Below are 19,189 nucleotides of genomic sequence, written 5' to 3'. Positions count from 1 at the left end.
GTTTCATCTTTCCCTTCTTTACATAACTACAGTACCTAAGCTCCCTAAATCTAAATACAGAATTGCTTCCTCCTTCCTCTTTTTTTGGTTTACTTCCACAGTTCGAAAACTCTTGAAAATAATTTACTAACAGCTTCACCAGGGCAGCTTTCTTGTTAACGCCAGGGTCATCTCAATCCCCCACCGTCATGGAGTGTTGCTTGTACACCGAAATACAAAGCTCAGGCTCCTCCAGCGCAGACTACACTCCTTGCACCTGTGGTGAGCAGGACACGCTAAGTATGCTGAGGTTGCCACGTGACACAGGACATGCAGTCCACCAGCCTGCTATACCTTTACTTATTAGATCAACTGACCAACCAGAAATGGAACGGAATCTCTATGAACACAGTCTCTGTGAATTCTTTCCCCACCCCCATCACTAAAATCTCATGTTGTGCTGTGCAGAAGCAAGGTTCCAATGCTTCTAGCAAAAACCTCTCTATATCTATCCTGTATTTATGCCAGCTGAAATCCCAAAGACCGAGTCAGCCTCAGATGACAGTAATTACCTGGTAACTACTTCTTACTGGCCACTTAATTAACTGTGCAAATGACAACTGCTTGGTACCAATGATTAACAATGTGTATCTGAAAGTTAATCTTGAAGTTATGCTAAATACCAAATGTTAAGTGCTAACTTAATTAGCTTTAAAAAGAAATCAACCCCTCGTATTAGGGAGAAATATTCTTTCTCCAGAGTTTCTTATTTAATAGAAGCAGTAGAACTGGACTTTGCATTACCTACTGACAAGACACTGAAATTGAATTAGAATTGGTTTATTATTGTCACATGTAACGAGATTCAGTGAAAAGCTTGTCTTGTCTACTGTTCGTACAGATCAATTCATTACCCAGTGCGTTGAGGTAGTACAAGATAAAATAATAATAATAATGCAGAATAAAGTGTAACAGCTAAGAAACAACAGTGCAGGCAAACAATAAGATGCAAGATCATAAAGAGGTAGATTGGGATGTCAAAAGTTCATTGTATTGTACTAGAGAACCATTCACATGCAAAGTGGCAATTCGGGACCAAACTGGAATCACAGAAGGATGGTCGGCAGCCGTGGCAGGGCTTGAATGCTATCACCCCCTACAGAGTAAAACCAAGCAACATATGTGACCACAAGATTTTGCTTCCAGATGAGCTCAATGCCTTTCATGCTTCTTTGACTGACAAAACATGGAGATACTTACAGAAACTCCCACAGCCCCCAATGACCCTGTGATTTCAGTCCCTGATGCCAACGTGAGAGTACCCTTCAGGAGGGTGAACCCACGAAAAGCATCCAATCCAGACGGGGTACCTGGCCGAGTACTAAAGACCTGTGCTGATCAATTGGCTGGAATGTCACTGAGATCTTTAACCTCTCACTTCGGCAGTCTGAGGTGCTTCAAGCAGACTTCAATTATACTGGTGCCCAAGAAGAGTGTGGTAATCTGCCTCAATGACTATCGTCCAGTAGCACTTAAATCCACTGTGCGAAGTTGGTGATGAAACATAACACTTCCTGCCTGAGAAGTGACTTGGGTCCACTCCAATTTTCCTACCAGAGAAACAGGTCAACAGCCGATGCTATCTCATTGGCTCTTCACTAAACTCTGGAAGATCTGGACAGTGAAGGTACATACATCAGGATGCCCTTTATTGACTACAGCTCTGCATTCAAAACTAATCAACAAGCTCCAAGGTCTCAATGCCCTCCTTGTGCAACTGGATCCTCAGTTTTCTCACTTGCAGACCCCAGTCAGTTCAGATTGGCAACAACTTCCCCACAATCAGTGTTGCAGTTGAACAGGGGAGACTATGGAGCCATGAGGGAGGAGCTGGCCAAAGTTAACTGGACGGATATCCTAGCAGAAAAGACAGTGGAACAGCAATGGCAGGTATTCTTGGGAATAATGCACAAGGTGCAAAATCAGTTCATCCCCCGGAGAAGGAAGGATTCAAAGGGGGGGAAGGGGCCACAGTGGTTGACAAAGGAAGTCAGAGATTGCATAGCAATAAAAAAAAAGGAAGTATGACAGAGCTAAGGTGAGTGGGAGGACAGATGATTGGGAAGTTTTTAAGGAACAACAGAACTTAACAAAAAAGGCAATACGGGGAGAAAAAATGAGGTACGAACGCAAGCTAGCCAGGAATATAAAGGAGGATAGCAAAAGCTTTTTTAGGTATGTGAAGAGAAAGAAGATAGTTAAGAACAATGTTGGGCCCTTGAAGAATGAATTGGGTGAAATTGTTATGGGAAACAGAGAAATGGCAGAAGAATTTAATAAGTACTTTAGATCTGTCTTCACTGGGAAGACACAAGCAATCTCCCAGATGTATGGATGGGCCAAGGACGTAGGGTAACAGAGGAAATGAAGGAGATTGACATTAGGAAGGGAACGGTGATGAGTAGACTGATGGGACTGAAGGCTGACAAATCCCCAGGTCCAGATGGTCTGCATCCTAGGGTACTAAAGGAGGTGGCCCTGGAAATTGCGGATGCATTGGTAATCATTTTCCAATGTTCCTTAGATTCAGGATCAGTTCCTGAGGATTGGAGAATGGCTAATGTTATCCCACTTTTTAAGAAAGGAGGGAGGGAGAAAACAGAGAACTATCATCCTGTCAGCCTAACATCAGTAGTGGGGAAGATGCTAGAGTCCATTATTAAAGATGAAATAGTGGCATATCTAGATAGCAGTGATTGGATTGGGCCGAGCCAGCATGGATTTACCAAGGGCAAATCATGCTTGACTAATCTATTGGAGTTTTTCGAGGATGTAACCAGGAAGTTAGACAAGGGAGATCCAGTGGATGTAGTGTACCTCGATTTTCAGAAGGCATTTGATAAGGTCCCTGGTTTGATTGGTGGGTAAAAATCAGAGCTCATGGCATTGTGGAGAAGACATTGACATGGATAGAAAACTGGTTGGCAGATAGAAAGCAAAGGGTAGCGGTGAATGGATGTTTCTCGGAATGGCAGGTGGTGACTAGTGGGGTGCCACAGGGCTCGGTATTGGGACCACAGCTGTTTACGATTTACATCAACGATTTAGATGAAAGCATTGAGAAGAACATCAGCAAGTTTGCTGATGATATTAAGCTGGGTGGCAGTGTGACATGTGATGAGGATGTTAGGAGAATTCAGGATGACTTGGATAGGCTGGGTGAGTGGGCAGATACTTGGCAGATGATGTTTAATGTGAATAAGTGTGAGGTTATCCACTTTGGGAGTAAGAACAGGAAGGCAGATTATTATCTGAACAGTGTAGAGTTAGGTAAGGGAGAAATACAAAGAGATCTAGGAGTACTTGTTCATCAGTCACTGAAGGTGAATGAGCAAGTGCAGCAGGCAGTGAAGAAGGCTAATGGAATGTTGGCCTTTATTACAAAGGGAATTGAGTACAAGAGCAAGGAAATCCTTTTGCATTTGTACAGGGCCCTGGTGAGACCACACCTGGAGTATTGTGTACAGTTTTGGTCTCCAGGGTTAAGGAAGGACATCCTGGCTATAGAGGAAATGCAGCATAGATTCACAAGGTTAATTCCTGGGATGTCCGGACTGTCTTACGCAGAGAGGTTAGAGAGACTGGGCTTGTACACGCTGGAATTAAAGAGATTGAGAGGGGATCTGATTGCAACATATAAGATTATTAAGGGATTGGACAAGATAGAGGCAGGAAATGTGTTCCAGATGCTGGGAGAGTCCAGTACCAGAGGGCATGGTTTAAGAATAAGAGGTAGGTCATTTAGGACAGAGTTAAGGAAAAACTTCTTCTCCCAGAGAGTTGTGGGGGTGTGGAATGCACTGCCTCAGTAGGTAGTGGAGGCCAATTCTCTGGATGCTTTCAAGAAGGAGCTAGATAGGTATCTTATGGACAGGGGAATCAAGGGATATGGGGACAAGGCAGGAACCGGGTATTGATAGTAGATGATCAGCCATGATCTCAGAATGGCGGTGCAGGCTCGAAGGGCCGAATGGTCTACTTCTGCACCTATTGTCTATTGTCTAATCTCCATCAGCACAGATACACCACAGGGCTGTGTGCTTAGTCCCCTGTTCTACTCGCTTCACACTTGTGACTGTGAGGCTAAGCACAGCTCCAATGCCATGTTTAAGTTTGCTGACAACTGTCACTAGCTGAATCAAAGGTGGTGATGAATCGGCATACAGGAGGGAGACTGAAAATCTGGCTGAGTGGTGTCACAACAACAACCTCTCACATAATGTCAACAAAACCAAAGAGCTACAGGAGGAGGAAACCGGAGGACCATGAGCCAGTCCTCATCAGAGGATCAGAGGTGAAGAGAGTCAGCAACTTTAAATTCCTTGGCATTATCATATCAGAGAATCTGTTCTGGGTCCATCACATAAGTACCATTGCAAATAAAACACAGCACTGAACTGTTCAAGGACCCTTCATTTCATGTTGTATATGGTAATAAATTTATTTTGAACATTTTCAATTTTGAACTATAACAGCTGTTTTTGAGCCTAGTAGTTTGCATTTTCAGATTTTTATCTTCTGTCTAATGGGGGAGGAGAGAGAATGTTCAGGTTGGTTGGGGCTAAGTTATTGAGGTCTTGGTGAGCTTTCTTGGCTGTGGCATCTACTTGGTTGGACCTGGACAGGCTGTTGGTGATGTTCACTCTAAACTCTCTCAACCTCTGCACCGTTAATGTTGATAGGAGCATGTCCACCACCTCACTTCCTTAAGTCAATGACCAGCTTGTCTGCTTTGCTGACAGTGAGTCCAAAATCCCATAGGAAAACAGTGGTCAGGAAGAGGAAGGGTTTCTTTCATCTCGCTGAATGGAAGAAGTCACTGAGCAATTCATTTGGAGATCACAATGTGCATGGCTACAATGGCAGAAAAGCTTTAATGACCTCAGCAAAGTTTTCAAGATAACAATAGTTCTCACCACTTCATCCAGTTCCAGCCTTTTAATTCTAACAATGCTTTCTTTTCCACTTGCCTTCGTTGTCCTCTGTTTATTGTGCAATGGTTCCTAAGTCACCCTGAAAACCACACTGACCTGACCTGACCTGGCCTGCCAACATCCACAACTGTATAGCATGTTGGTGAGGCTTCATCTGGAATACCACGTACAGCTTTGGTCCCATGATTTAAGAAACTGGAGACAGTCCAGAGATTTCTTAAAAAAAACTACAAATGTGGAAATCTGGAATTAGAACAGAAACTGCTATAAAATGTTAGCAGGTTAAGGCAGTATCCATGAAAAAAGAAGCAGTTAATGCTTCAGGTCCAGGATCTTTCATCAGACATGAAAACAAAAGAAAAAATATTTAAAAGAGACTCAAAAGGTTAATTCCTGGGTTGAAAGGGTTATTTCCTGAAGTTTAGATCTGTATTCTGTGGATTTTGGAAGAAAGAGGATGATAGGTGGACAAAGTTTCAAGACAATTCCCTGTCCCTTGGTTGTAGAGGCCACGACATCAGAGGTATTTAAAGAGAAAGTAAATTTAGGGACTCGAGGACTTTATGGAACTAACTCGAGAGTGGGTGCCTGGAGCAGATGAGCCATAATCATACTGGTCAGGCTTGAGGGGCCAAGTGGCTTTCTCCGGCACCTCTGATGTGTCTCAACTTGTATCACTGTTCAGCTGTGAAACTTGCTACCTGGCAACCTAGAAGAGAACTTCTGGGAGAGAAGAGCAGGAAACAGATTGAGAGAGTAGGGAGAGGAGGAATGAGAATGGAAAAGCAAGTGAGGGGGGGAGGAGGGGGGCGAGAGAGAAAGGTGAATTGGGTGTGAGAACAGGAAGGGGAAGGGAGGACGAAAGATGACTAGAGGAGGGGAGGGGTGGACAGAGATGGCGATACCAAAAAAGTGCAGTGGAGAAGTGGAGGGAAGTGATGGTGGGAGAAAGGAAAGGGTGAGAAGAAGGAAAGGGAGACTACAAACCCCTGAATCTGGAGTAACAATCTACCAGAGGAACTTGGCTGGCCAAATGAGGTCTGGGAGGGTGGTGAAGGAGCAGTCCACATTTGGTATATCAAGACTTTGAGAAAAAGAGAGGGATAAACAGAAGGAATAAAGAGGAGGGAGGATAAAGAGAGGGCAAGAAAGTGAGAGAAGAGCGAATGAGATCTAGAGAGGGTAAGGTGAAGAGAGAGGGGTTGTAGAGGAAAGGGATGTAAGGGGGCGAAAGGAGAGAATGGGAGGAGATAAAAGGTGGAAAAATGATCGTTGGATAAGCAAGTGGTAGGAGGAGAGAGAGAGGAGCGTGTTGAGGTAGGAGGGAGAATTGTATGATCCACCAACAGTGCGATTAAAAGGGCCAATTAACCGGTGATAGAGGGATCGTGGGCATTGGAGAATGACTGTGGCGGGGGTGTGCTTGTAACCGTCTGCTCCAGAAGTAAGTGAATCAGGGGGCAGCAGTACTCGGCCACGTCCAGCAACACCCCAATCCAAACCCACAAACAGTGTTTATCTCCCTGCCTTTAATTTAAGCCACCCCCCTAGTTAACGCAGACAGGATTGTGACGGGCCTCCAGAGGAAGCCGGAACGTAAGACGAAGTGTTAAAACTGCAACAAGCAGGTACCAGTAACCAGATCACTTCCCCTCCCCGCGGGGCAGTCACCAGCCGAGCCCCAGGTAAAACACAGATTGGGGCCGGGATTGTTGAACGTCCAGTTCTAGGTGGTTTAGAGTGCTGTTTGTCTGAAACACCTTAACGAGTCCCACACGTTGCAGCTTGGTGGAAACTGTTAGTATTGCCTCTCGCCGAGGCTGCAGTCCACATCCCGAGGCTTGTGCTTGCTGACTCTCCTCTCTTTACAGCTCCCGGCTCCGGGCACACTTTTGCTCCAGGGGATGGTCTCTCCGACCCGGGCAGTGCTGCTGATCTGTGTCTGCACGGTCTCGGTGAGTACGCTCAGGGAAGGGCGGGGCGCTCTCTGTAATGTACTACTGTGCACTTTGCTTTAATAGACTTTTCAGACCTTCAGTCAGTTTGTATTCGCAGAGAATGCTTGCAGTTTCGTTCAGAAATTGGATATTTTCTTAAAATTAGTATTATTTAAAACCCACCCGGTCTCCTTTTACCAACCTGCAGAAATTAGCGGTTCAGTCAGAAAGGGCACAGCCTCCGCTGGCTCACGGTTCCTTCCACAACCTCAGCGGGAATTTGCGAGATTTACCTCCCGTAGACGATGCGTAAACCGAAGAAAACATTTCGCGACCACTGTTTGGTTGCAAGGGGTAATTGGTTAGTTTTAAGGAAGGTCTGAAAAGAATCAGGTTGGAGAGACTTAGCGGGGGAGCGACAGAGAAGGATGTATTTTTGCAGGACCTTGCAAGAGCTCGGCTCAGGGCTGCTTCAGTCCCAGCGCCGCACATTGAACCGACACCCCCTGACACTGGGAACGCAGGAACTAAGTTACACGCAGTAAGATCTCATGAGTCGGTTCCTGACAAATACTGTTATCACACCCAGGGAAATCTCCATACTTTACACCTCGGTATTCCCGCGGGCCGTTTAATGGTCAGCCGGGAGAACAAACAACGCATCGGCTTGGCATCTAACCCATGTGACAGCACATCTTAGAGTGAACCCTCCGTGATGCCAGCCTGGGTATTCCCCACGACAGGTAAAGACTCCATGAAGACAGGCAACGGGGTGTACACAAAGAGACAGACAGGCAGAGAGTGCTCTGATAGCCTGGTGTCCAGTGACAGACACGCGGCAGGGTGTGCAGACAGACAGATAGGCGGCAGGCTGTACATTGACAGACAGGTGGTAGGGTGTGCAGACAGACAGACAGGTGGCAGGCTCAGCAGACAGACAGACACCAGGGTGTGCAGACAGAGAGACAGGTGGCAGGGTCTACAATGACAGACAGGCGGCAGGGTGTGCAGACAGACAGACACCAGGGTGTGCAGACAGAGAGACAGGTGGCAGGGTCTACAATGACAGACAGGCGGCAGGGTGTGCAGACAGACAGACAGGTGGCAGGCTCAGCAGACAGACAGACACCAGGGTGTGCAGACAGAGAGACAGGTGGCAGGGTCTACAATGACAGACAGGCGGCAGGGTGTGCAGATAGACAGGTGGCAGGCTCAGCAGACAGACAGACACCAGGGTGTGCAGACAGAGAGACAGGTGGCAGGGTGTAGAGTGACAGGCAGGCAGCAGGGTATGCAGGCAGACGGACAGGTGGCAATGTGTCCAGTGACAGACAGGCGGTGGAGTACGCAGACAGACACCAGGGTGTGTAGACAGCAGAAGGGTGTGCAGACACAGAGAAGCAGTAGTGTGTCCAATGACAGACAGGCGGCACGGTGTGCAGTGACAGACAGGCGGCACGGTGTGCAGTGACAGACAGGCGGCAGGGTGTGCAGTGACATACAAATGGCAGGGTGTGCAGACAAGGTTAAAGCAGTGTGTGGAAAGACAGCAGTATTTACAGACAGAAAGCAGTATGTCTAGTCATAGACAGATAACTTGGTGTGCAGTGACAGACACAGCAAAGTATGCAGACAGATAGTCAATCTGCAGGGTGTAGAGACTGATAGACAGTAGGGTGTGCAGTGACAGACAGATTGCGGGAGTGCAGACAGAGAAAGAACAGGGTGTGCGGTGACAGACTGAGCGAGGAGTGTGGAATGCACAGTAATGTCTGCAGGCTGAAAAAGTTAGATGGGCCAGTGCTCGGGCAGATGGATTAATCGGGGTATACATGCAATAATAGATTGGAAGCAGGCAGATAGGTGATAAATAAACAAAACATTAATATGTCAGATTGGAATGTGCTGTGTGCCTATTGAAAAGGTCTGTTAACTTTGATCAAATTCAAGTCAAGTCAAGTTTATTGTCATTTCGACCATAGACTGCTGGTACAGTACACAGTAAAGATGAAACAACGTCCCTTCAGGACCCTGGTGCTTCATGAAACAACACAAAACTACACTAGACTACAGACCTGCACAAGACCACATAAAGTGCACAAAACAGTGCAGGGCAGTACAATAATTAATAAACAAGACAATAGGCACAGTAGAGGGCAAATTATAATATAATAATAAATGATGTAGATGTCAGTTTAGACTCTGGGTATTGAGGAGTCTGATAGCTTGGGGGAAGAAACTGTTGCACAGTCTGGTCGTGAGAGCCCGAATGCTTTGGTGCCTTTTCCCGGACGGCAGGAGGGAGAAGAGTTTGTATGAGGGGTGTGTGGGGTCCTTCACAATGCTGTTTGCTTTGCGGGCGCGGCGTGTGGTGTAAATGTCTGTAATAGCAGGAAGAGAGACCCCGATGATCTTCTCAGCTGACCTCACTATCCGCTGCAGGGTCTTGCGATCCGAGATGGTGCAATTTCCGAACCAGGCAGTGATGCAGCTGCTCAGGATGCTCTCGATACAACCCCTGTAGAATGTGATGAGGGTGGGGGGTAGGCTGGGAGACGGGCTTTTCTCAGCCTGCGCAGAAAGTAGAGATGCTGCTGGGCTTTCGTGGCTATGGAGCTGGTGTTGAGGGACCAGGTGAGATTCTCTGTGAGGTGAGCACCAAGAAATTTGGTGCTCTTAAAGTTCTCAACGGGGGAGCCATCAATGTTCGGCGGAGCAACTTCAGGTTGTTGCTCTCCTGAAGTCAACAACCATCTCTTTTGTTTTTCAATAATATGCTCCAGAACAGCCCCTTTGTAGCAGTTATGCTGCTGCATATGTGCCTGTCTTTGAAATGGGGATAATCCATGATAGATTCATCAAGCCAACAGTAGTCATTGTAACTGTTTCCAATCAATTACCTGAGGCAATGAGACTCCAGATGTTCCATGCTCACTCTTGTTCTGGCAGGATTAACAATCCATTGTTGCATCGTGGCACTCTTTGAGGTGTTCAACATCAGTAGGTGTCCTGCATGGGATTAGCAGGAATGCTGTTTGGAATGGGCTGTAAACTATTTGGGATTACTTGAAGTAGCAGAGAGTATTAGCCAATGTCCCTTTTTGAATTAGTGGAGAGACAATGGGATTAGCTGGCATAGTGTATCGAGTTAACCATTGTAGATTTTGTCATTGTTTGGTATACAATTAGCTGGGGTAACATTGGGATTAATACTGTATGAGCATTGTATTTCGTTAATCTGCATTATGAGAGAACCCTATATACAATGGGATTAATCAATATAGTGTATGGGATGAGTACGTTATGTTGGTGTCATTACAGGTACTATATGAGATTACCTAATATTCTGCATGTGATTAGCCACTGCACTGTATGGCATTACTGGAAGTTTTTTTTTGGGATTGAAGACTATATGGGATTACCCAAAGTACTGAATGGGATAGCTAGAGAATATTTAAATCCTCTGTCCCACTGTGGTCACAGTAGCACTGAATAAGAAGGCACATACTGTTCAAGTTTATTGTCATTCATCCATACGGATATATACAGCCAAATGAAGCAACATTCCTCCAGACAAAGGTGCACAACTCAGGACATGTAACTTGCACACACACCACAAAGTAATATTACCACAAATAATGAGGGACATTTACAGCACAAGTTTAAACAGTATAACACCACTGGTGTTTTATGCATGAGTGGACCTGGGTGATGGCAGAGAGTTCAGTAGTCTTACAGCCTGGGGGAAGAAGCTGTGTCCCATCCTAACAGTTCTTGTTCGACTGCTATGGTACCTCCTGCCTGATGATTGTTGGGCGGATGGGAGGAATCATTTACAATGCTAAGGACCCTGCGTATGCAGCGCTTCTGATAAATATCTTTGCTGGGTAGAAGAGAGACCCCGATGATCCTCTCAGTAATTCTCAGAATGCTTTGTAGAGACTAGTGGTCAGATGCCTTGCAATCTCATATCAGATGGTGATGTAGCTGGTCAGGACACTTTTGATGGTGCTCCTGTAAAAATTGATTGGAATGGGGGGGGGGGTGCGGGGGAGCCTTACTTGCCCCAATCTCCTCAGGAAGTGGAGACAATGCTGTGCTTTCTTGACCAAAGAGATGTTGTTGAAAGACCAGGTGAAACCATCCATTATGTGCACCCCCAGAAACTCGGAGCTCCTAACTTTCTCCATTGATGAGTCATGTATGTGTAGTAAGGAGAGGTCAGCCTGCATCTTCTTACAGTCCACAATTATCTCTTTGATTTTGTCAAGTTGTTGTGCTCAGACCATTCAACCTCCTCTCTGTACATAGCCTCATCATCAGTATGGTGTAGAATATGGAATGGACTGTATCAATCAAAATTAAAGAAATCATCTCAATGCAGAGAAGAAAGTGTTTTCCAGTTTTCTATAAAATCTCACTCCTCTTCCTATCGTATTTCACCAACCATCAAAAATACAGTACATGTCATGGAAATCACTTACCAAATATCCTCAAATTCTTTAAAGATGTTCCATTCATGTCAGTAGTTGTGTTTTTACTAAAAGCTATATCCCTCAAATAACACTTCTGTTCCCATTCTCTTTGAAGAACAGACTTTATCAGCCATTATCATCCTGAACAATGTCTAATGGATACTTCTGCAAAATTTATTTCACTAGCAGTTAAAGTTGCACTTTGATCACTATGACTGAAGTCGTAATTGTTGCTTATTTTTTTACCTAAACACTTTTGGTCGAACATGATGAGCTTCCCTTTATAGAACATCAAAGTCCTTTCCTACACCTTTAAATGCTTCCTTCGAGGTATAAAGATGTTTATCTGTAATTCTCCAAGTAAGGGATCTTTTTAAAAAAAATTAATTCACTCATTCATTCATTCACAGAGTGAATTGGAAAGACCAGTATTTACTGAATTTCCCTAATTGCCCCTTCTCTGCTTTCTTAACCAGTTCTTAAAAGTTAGCGAGCAAAAGGCAACCACATTGCTCATGGAGTCACATACAAGCCAGACTGAATATCATGTGTAGGATCAGATTAGGTTTTTTATGGGATTAACTGGACTGCTCTATGGGATCATAAAATTAATTTACTGTGTCTTCAGATCTGTCTTTTTTATTGAAGTATATGCATCATATAATTCCATGTCATCTGGCAATTCACTTGGATGGCATCCTTTTGATAAGATGAGATTTAAACTCATTCAAGCTCATGAGCTAAAACTGTATTTTGTTTTTGTGATTGGTGCCCAGGATTATATGTGTACAGGTATGGCTCAGCCTGGGGATAGGAGAAGAGCTACTGAAGTAGCCCAGCTACCACAAGCATTCAATGCCTTTTTCTCAATGGTTTTGGAGAAAGTCAACAGCAGTGACAATTGCAGATTTGAATCATTGTTGCTTTTCCAGGCAGAATAGCATATATTCTCTCTCTAAATTATTCTCACTCCATTTTTATTTGTTCATTCTTAGTCTGTTAGGTCACGGTAGTTTAGAGAGAATGGCCCCAGCGGCAGTGTTTTGTACTCTGTGTGGGACGTGGGAAGTCTGGGAGACCTCCAGTCTCCCAGATAAACACATCTGCACCAGGTGCACCGAACTGCAGCTCCTGTGAGAACTTATTATGGAACTGGAGCTACTGCTCAATGACCTTTGACTCATACAGGAGAATGAGGAGGTGATAGACATGAGCTACAAGGAGATAGTCTGTGCGGATTGGTGATAACATCTCCTCTTCACTGACGATCAACACTGGCGCACCTCAGGGGTGTGTGCTTAACCCACTGCTTTACTCTCTGTATACACATGACAGTGTGGCTAGGCATAACTCAAATACCATCTACAAATTTGCTGACAATACAACCATTGTTGGTAGAATCTCAGGTGGTGACGAGAGGGTGTACAGGAGGGAGATATGCCAACTAGTGGAATGGTGCCGCAGCAACAACCTGGCACTCAACGTCAGTAAGACAAAAGAGCTGATTGTGGACTTCAGGAAGGGTAAGACAAAGGAACACATACCAATCGTCATAGAGGGATCAGAAATGGAGAGAGTGAGCAGTTTCAAGTTCCTGAGTGTCAAGATCTCTGAGGATCTAACCTGGTCCCAACATATTGATGTAGTCATAAAGAAGGCAAGACATCGGCTATACTTTATTAGGAGTTTGAAGCGATTTGGCATGTCAACAAATACACTCAAAAACTTATATAGTTGTACCATGGAGAGCATTCTGACAGGCTGCATCACTGTCTGGTATGGAGGGGCTACTGCACAGGACAGAAAGAAGCTGTAGAAGGTTGTAAATCTAGTCAACTACAAAGTACCCAGGACATCTTTAGGGAGCGGTGTCTCAGAAAGGCAGCGTCCATTATTAAAGACCTCTAGCACCCAGGGCATGTCCTTTTCTCACTGTTACCATCAGGTAGGAGATACAGAAACCTGAAGGCACACACTCTGCGATTCAGGAACAGCTTCTTCCCCTCTGCCATCCGATTCCTAAATGGACTTTGAAGCTTTGGACACTGCCTCACTTTTTTAATATACAGTATTTGTTTTTGCACATTTTAAAATAATCTGTTCAATAAACTTAATGCTTAATGTCCAAGGATACACATTGTATTGAAAGGCAGAGAGGGTGTCATGGGTCTATTGGTAAAAAATGAAATTAAATCATTAGAAATCATCAGGGTCGGAAGGTGTTGAATCACCTTGGATAAAGCTAAGGAACTGCAAGTGTTAAAGAATCCTGAAGGGAGTTGCTGTGTATACAGACCCCCAAGCAGTAGTGAGGATGTGGTCTACAAATTATAACGGGAGATAGAAAATGCGTGCCAAAAGGGCAATGCTACAATAGTCATGCAGGTAAATTGGGAAAATCAGGTTGGTGCGGGATTCCAAAAGGGGGAATTTCTAGAATGCCTGCAAGATGGCTTTTTAGCCCACTAGGGGATCTGTTATTCTGGATTGGGTGTTGTGCAATGAACCAGAATTAATTAGAGACCATAAGGTAAAAGAACCCTTAGGGGAAAAGTGATCGTAATATGATCAGATTCACCTTGAAACTTGAGAAGGAGAAGCTAAAGTCAGATGTATCAGTATTACAGTGGAGTAAAGGGAATTACAGAGGCATGAGAGAGGAGTTGGCCAGAACCAGAGAGGAGTGGCTTTAGCACTTGTCTATAGTAAAATCTACATCATGCTTGTAAAAGTTGGCGATTATATGCAACTAGTTTTTTTTACTGAGTTGGCCAGAACTGATTGGACAAGAACACTGGCAGGGAGGACAACAGCGCAGCAATGGCGGGAATTTCTGGAAGCAATTTGGAAGGCACAGGATATATACATCTCAAAGAGGAAGAAGTATTCTAAAGGAAAGATGACACAACCGTGGCTAACGGGAAGTCAAAGCCAAAAGAGAGGGCATATAATAGAGCAAAATTTAGTGGTAAGTTAGGGGATTGGGAAGCTTTTAAAATCCAACAGAAGGCAACAAAAAAAAGTCATTAAGAAGGTAAAGATGGAATATGAAAGTAAGCTAGCCAGTAATATTAAGGAGGATACCAAAAGTTTCTTCAGATACATAAAGTGTAAAAGAGAGGCAAGAGTGAATATTGGACCACTGGAAAATGATGCTGGAGAGGTAGTAATGGGGGACGAGGAAATGGCCGATGAACTGCATAAGTACTTTGCATCAGTCTTCACTGTGGAAGACACTAGCAGTATGGTCATGAAGTATGTGAAGTTACCATTACTAGAGAGAAGGTTCTTGGGAAACTCAAAGGTCTGAAGGCAGATAAGATGGCGTACACCACAGGGTTCTGAAAGAGGTGACTGAAGAGATTGTGGAGGCATTAGTAATGATCTTTCAAGAATTACTAGATTCTGGAATGGTTCTGGAAGACTGGAAAATTTAAAATGTCACTTCACTCTTCAAGAAAGGAGAGAGCCAGAAGAAAAGAAACTGTAGGCCAGTTTGTGTGGCACGTTAAGGCGTTAAACTAGCAATCTGAAGGTCAGTGGTTTGAGCCCCAGCTGAGGCAGCGCATTGTGTCCTTGAGCAAGGCACTTAACCACACATTGCTCCAGTCCACCCAGCTGAAAATGGGTACTGGCAAAATGCTTGGGGTTAACCTCGTGATAGACTGGCATCCTATTCCTATTTCCTATTCCACAGAAACCGGCATAAGCACCGGCCTGATGAGCTTATAAGGCTCGGGACAGACTTTAACCTTAACTTTATAATAAGTTGGAGTCAAGCGTTAAGGATGTGGTTTGGGGGTATTTGGAGGCGCATGATAAAGTAGGCCTTATGGTTTCCTCAAGGGGAAATCTTGCCTGACAAATCTGTTAGAATTCTTTGAAGAAATATCAAGCAGGATATACAAAGATGAATCAGTTGATATTGTGTGTTTGGATTTTCAGAAGGCCTTTGACAAGGTGCCACACATGAGGCTGCTTAACAAGCTACAAGCCCATGGTATTACAGGAAAGATCCTAGCATGGATAAAGCAGTGACTGATTGGCAGGAGGCACAGAGTGGAGAGAAAAGGGAGTCTTTTCTGGTTGGCTGCCAGTAACTAGTGATGTTCCACAGGGGTCTTTGTTGGGACCAATTCTTTTTACATTATATGTCAAAGATTTGGATGATTGAATTGATGGTTTTGTTGTAAAGTTTGCAGACAATGCGAAGATAAGTGGAGGGACAGGTAGTTTTGAGGAAATGGGCAGGCTGCAGAAAGACTTTGGCAAGGAAGTGTCAGATGGAATACAGTGTCAGGAAGTATAGGGTTATGCAGTTTGGTAGAAGAAATGAAAGGGTTGACTATTTTCTAAATTGAGAGAAAATACAAAAATCTGAGGTGCAAAACTCTCAAAACTTGGCCTCCACAGCTGCCTATGGCAATGAATTGTGAGTTCTTCTTCAGGATTCCCTGAAGGTTAATTTGCAAGTTGAGTCTGTGATGTGGAAGGCAAATGTGATGTTAGCTTTCATTTCAAGAGGACTAGAATATAAAAGCAAGGATGTAATGTTGAAACTTTATAAAGCACTGGTGAGGCCTCACTTGGAATATTGTGTGCAGTTTTGGACCCCTTATCTTGGAAAGGATGTGCTGAAACTGGAGAGGGCTTAAAGGAGGTTCATGAAAATGATTCCAGGTTTAAATGGCTTGTTATATGTAGAGCGTCTGATGGCTCTGGGCCTGTATTCACTAGAATTTAGAAGAATGAGGGGTGACCTTATTGAAACCTATGGAATGGTGGAAAGGCCTTGATAAAGTGGATGTGGAAAAGATGTTTCTATCGTGGGAGTGTCTAAGACCGAGGACACAGTCTCAAAATAAAGGGGCGTCCTTTTAGAACAGAGATGTTGGGGAATTTCTTTAGCCAGAGAGTGATGAATCTGTGGAATTCTTTGCCATAGGCAGCTGTGGAGGCCGAGTTTTATGTTTATTTAAAGCAGAGATTGATAGATTCTTGATTGGTCAGGGTATGAAGGGATATGGGCTGAAGACAGGAGATTGAGGCCGAGAGGGAAAATGGACCAGCCATGATGAAATGGTAGAGCAGACTCGATGGGTCAGGAGTCCTAATTCTGCTCTTGTATCTTAGAGTCTTATGGTCTGCTTTCTATGTCTGTATTGATTATTAATTTAGGGATGGTAGAGGGATCTGATAATGAGCCTCGGAGAAAGCAGAGGTGGAATTTTATAGGACCCTTTATTTAATGAGGTAGATATCAGAACAGAGTCCAATTTGTTAGCTTCTGAGGTGGGTTTAGGATTTGTGTACTGATGCCATGTTTTGTTCTGCAACCAAAAAAGAAACTGAGATTGGAGTGCAAAACCCATGTGGCTTTAATCAAGACTCAGCTGGTGGTTGCCGTTTTATGACGTGTCAGAGTCGAGGTGTCCGTTGTCTTTGTGAGAGTGAGTGGAAGAGGACAAATACCACGTTGCTTTTTCTTTGGGGCTGTTCCAAAGGGGTGATCTTTGCACAACTTTTCACAAGGTTCCTGGGTTTTTGTAGTTGTTCATTATTAGCTGAAACTAGAGCAATATTTATTTGTTTGTTTTTTTATTTATTGAGTTCCAGTGCAGCAAAGGCCTTTCCAGACCAATGAGCAAACCCCTGATTTAACCCTAACCAAATCACAGGGCAATTTACAATGACCAATTAACCTACTAACTCGTATGCCTTTGAACTGTGGGAGAAAACTGGAGCACTCGGAGAAAACTCATGTATTCCACAGGGAGGAAGTACAAACTCTTTACAGGCAACAGTGGGAATTGAACCCGTGTCCCCTCTACTGTAAAGCATTGTGCTAACCACTATGCTACCGTGCCACCCTATCTCTGTTATGCAGACTATGCATTAGAACTTTATTTTAAGAAGTATGTAACAAAAATGATCTTGGTGACATGTGACTGGATGGAAGCAAACATTCAAGTAATTGTTGACTCTGGAACTTGTCCGTGGAATTTTTATGACCCAAGTGGTCAATGATTTTGTACAATTATTTATTTTCACATAGGCAATTAACAGGCTAAATAAACTATTGTTTCACAATCATTGGTTTGACACAAATGCACCGTCAAGATCCAATGCCACTGAGGTGAAGAATTACTGTTTAAAATAAGGCTGTGTCAATGTTGTACTTGACGTGCTCTGTTCCTGTTTAATACGTTTGTTTGATTATCATGATCTTGGAAATAGAACAGGACAGCGCATGAACAGGCTCTTCAGCCCACAATACCTGTGGCTGCTATGATGTCAATTTAAACTGTACACCTGCTTGCTCATGGTCTATCTTTCTCTATTCCTTACTTGCTTACATGTTTGTCTTAACCCCTCTTAAACACTACTATCGTATCTGCTTCCACCACCTCTCTGGGAATACATTCTGGGAACCTACCAGTCCCTGTGGGGAAAAACAAATTAGCCAAGTAAATCTCCCTTAAACTTATTGAGATATAGTGTGGATAGGGCTTTCCGGCCCTTCGAGCCACACCTCCCAGCAGCCCTCAATTTAACCCTAGCCTAATCACAGGACAATTTACAATGACAATGAATCTATCAACTGGAACATCTTTGGACTGTGGGAGGAAACCGGAGCCCCCGGAAGAAACCCATACAGCCACGGGGAGACTGTGCAAACTCCTTACAGTTAGTAGCAAGCATTGAGCCCGTCACCTGTACTGTGAAGTGTTGTGTTTACCGCTACGTTATCATGCCGTCTTCTCACCTTAAAGCAAGTATTTGACATTTCCACCCTGGAGAAAAAGATCGGACTATTTGCCTTATCTATACCTCTTTATTTTATATAGTTCAATTGGATTGCTCCTCCACTTCTTTCACCCCAGAGAATACAATCTAAGTCGTGCTATTCTGTCTGAAAAGGAGAGATATCCTGCAAGGGTGCTGTTAGACTAATAATTGAAATAAACTGAGAACTCCCTCTAATCTCAGGATATGCACTAGATTTACATAGATGTTTATGTGGGACTGCAAACTTTCACTGGGATATCAGGGAGTGGGGTCCATTTTGGGAAGTGATTTTATACCCTGACACCTGAGATAATCTAATAATTACACTGCTAATGTTAGTTTGGAGCTAACATTAGATAAAACTGAATTAGAAGGTATGTTTATTGTGGCAATCGATCATCCACGAACAAGATTCAATAAGTGTTATAAGATATAACCATGTAACACAGCTTCCTAAAGTAGTAGCAACCAACTATTTTTCATCTCGCTACAATTATACAGAGGTCTGGTGAGACCACACATTGTTTTGGTCTCCTTATCTGAAGGAGAATAAAACTTACCAAAAAGTTGCTGCAGTGAAGGATCACAAGCTGATAGCTGACATCGCAGGTTTGTCATAAAAGGAGAGAACAGGTTGTTTTGGTCTGTATTCAACAGAATCTAGAGGAAAGAGAATGGGTCTCATATGATTTTCTGACATGCTTAGATAGATTGGAGGCAATGGGTGCTGTAACAGTGGATCATGATCTCAGGATATTGGGTGTGACATTTAGCACAGGGATCGGGAGAAATTTCTTTGCTCAGACAGTGGTGAACGAATGGAACTCACTACCATCTTGGAGACCAAGTTGCTGAATATATTTAAGAAGGAGGTGGATTCTGAAACACAAAATGCATCAAGGGATGAATACAGGTAAAGCAGGAAGATGGATATAAGACATGAGATCAGTCATGATTATTGTATACTGCGGTGGAGCAGGCTTGAAGGCTGAATGATATGTGAACTGGTGCTATA

General features: G+C 43.9%; 1 protein-coding gene across 2 annotated transcripts in view; it reads left to right on the top strand.

Moving 5' to 3' along the window:
• The first annotated feature begins 6,545 nt into the window (after positions 1–6,545).
• Positions 6,546–19,189, top strand: part of LOC140741058 (vasoactive intestinal polypeptide receptor-like) — a 114,875-nt gene continuing 102,231 nt past the window's right edge. The window contains exons 1-2 of one of the 2 annotated variants that reach the window (XM_073070741.1): positions 6,546–6,601; positions 6,845–6,928. In XM_073070741.1, coding sequence (XP_072926842.1) covers positions 6,878–6,928 — 51 coding nt within the window. In that variant the 5' untranslated portion in view covers positions 6,546–6,601; positions 6,845–6,877. The other variant, XM_073070740.1, reaches the window with a different exon arrangement.

Source organism: Hemitrygon akajei, chromosome 18 (genome assembly GCF_048418815.1).
Source record: "Hemitrygon akajei chromosome 18, sHemAka1.3, whole genome shotgun sequence".
NCBI lineage: Eukaryota > Metazoa > Chordata > Chondrichthyes > Myliobatiformes > Dasyatidae > Hemitrygon > Hemitrygon akajei.
This window is presented reverse-complemented; position numbering and strand designations above follow the sequence as displayed.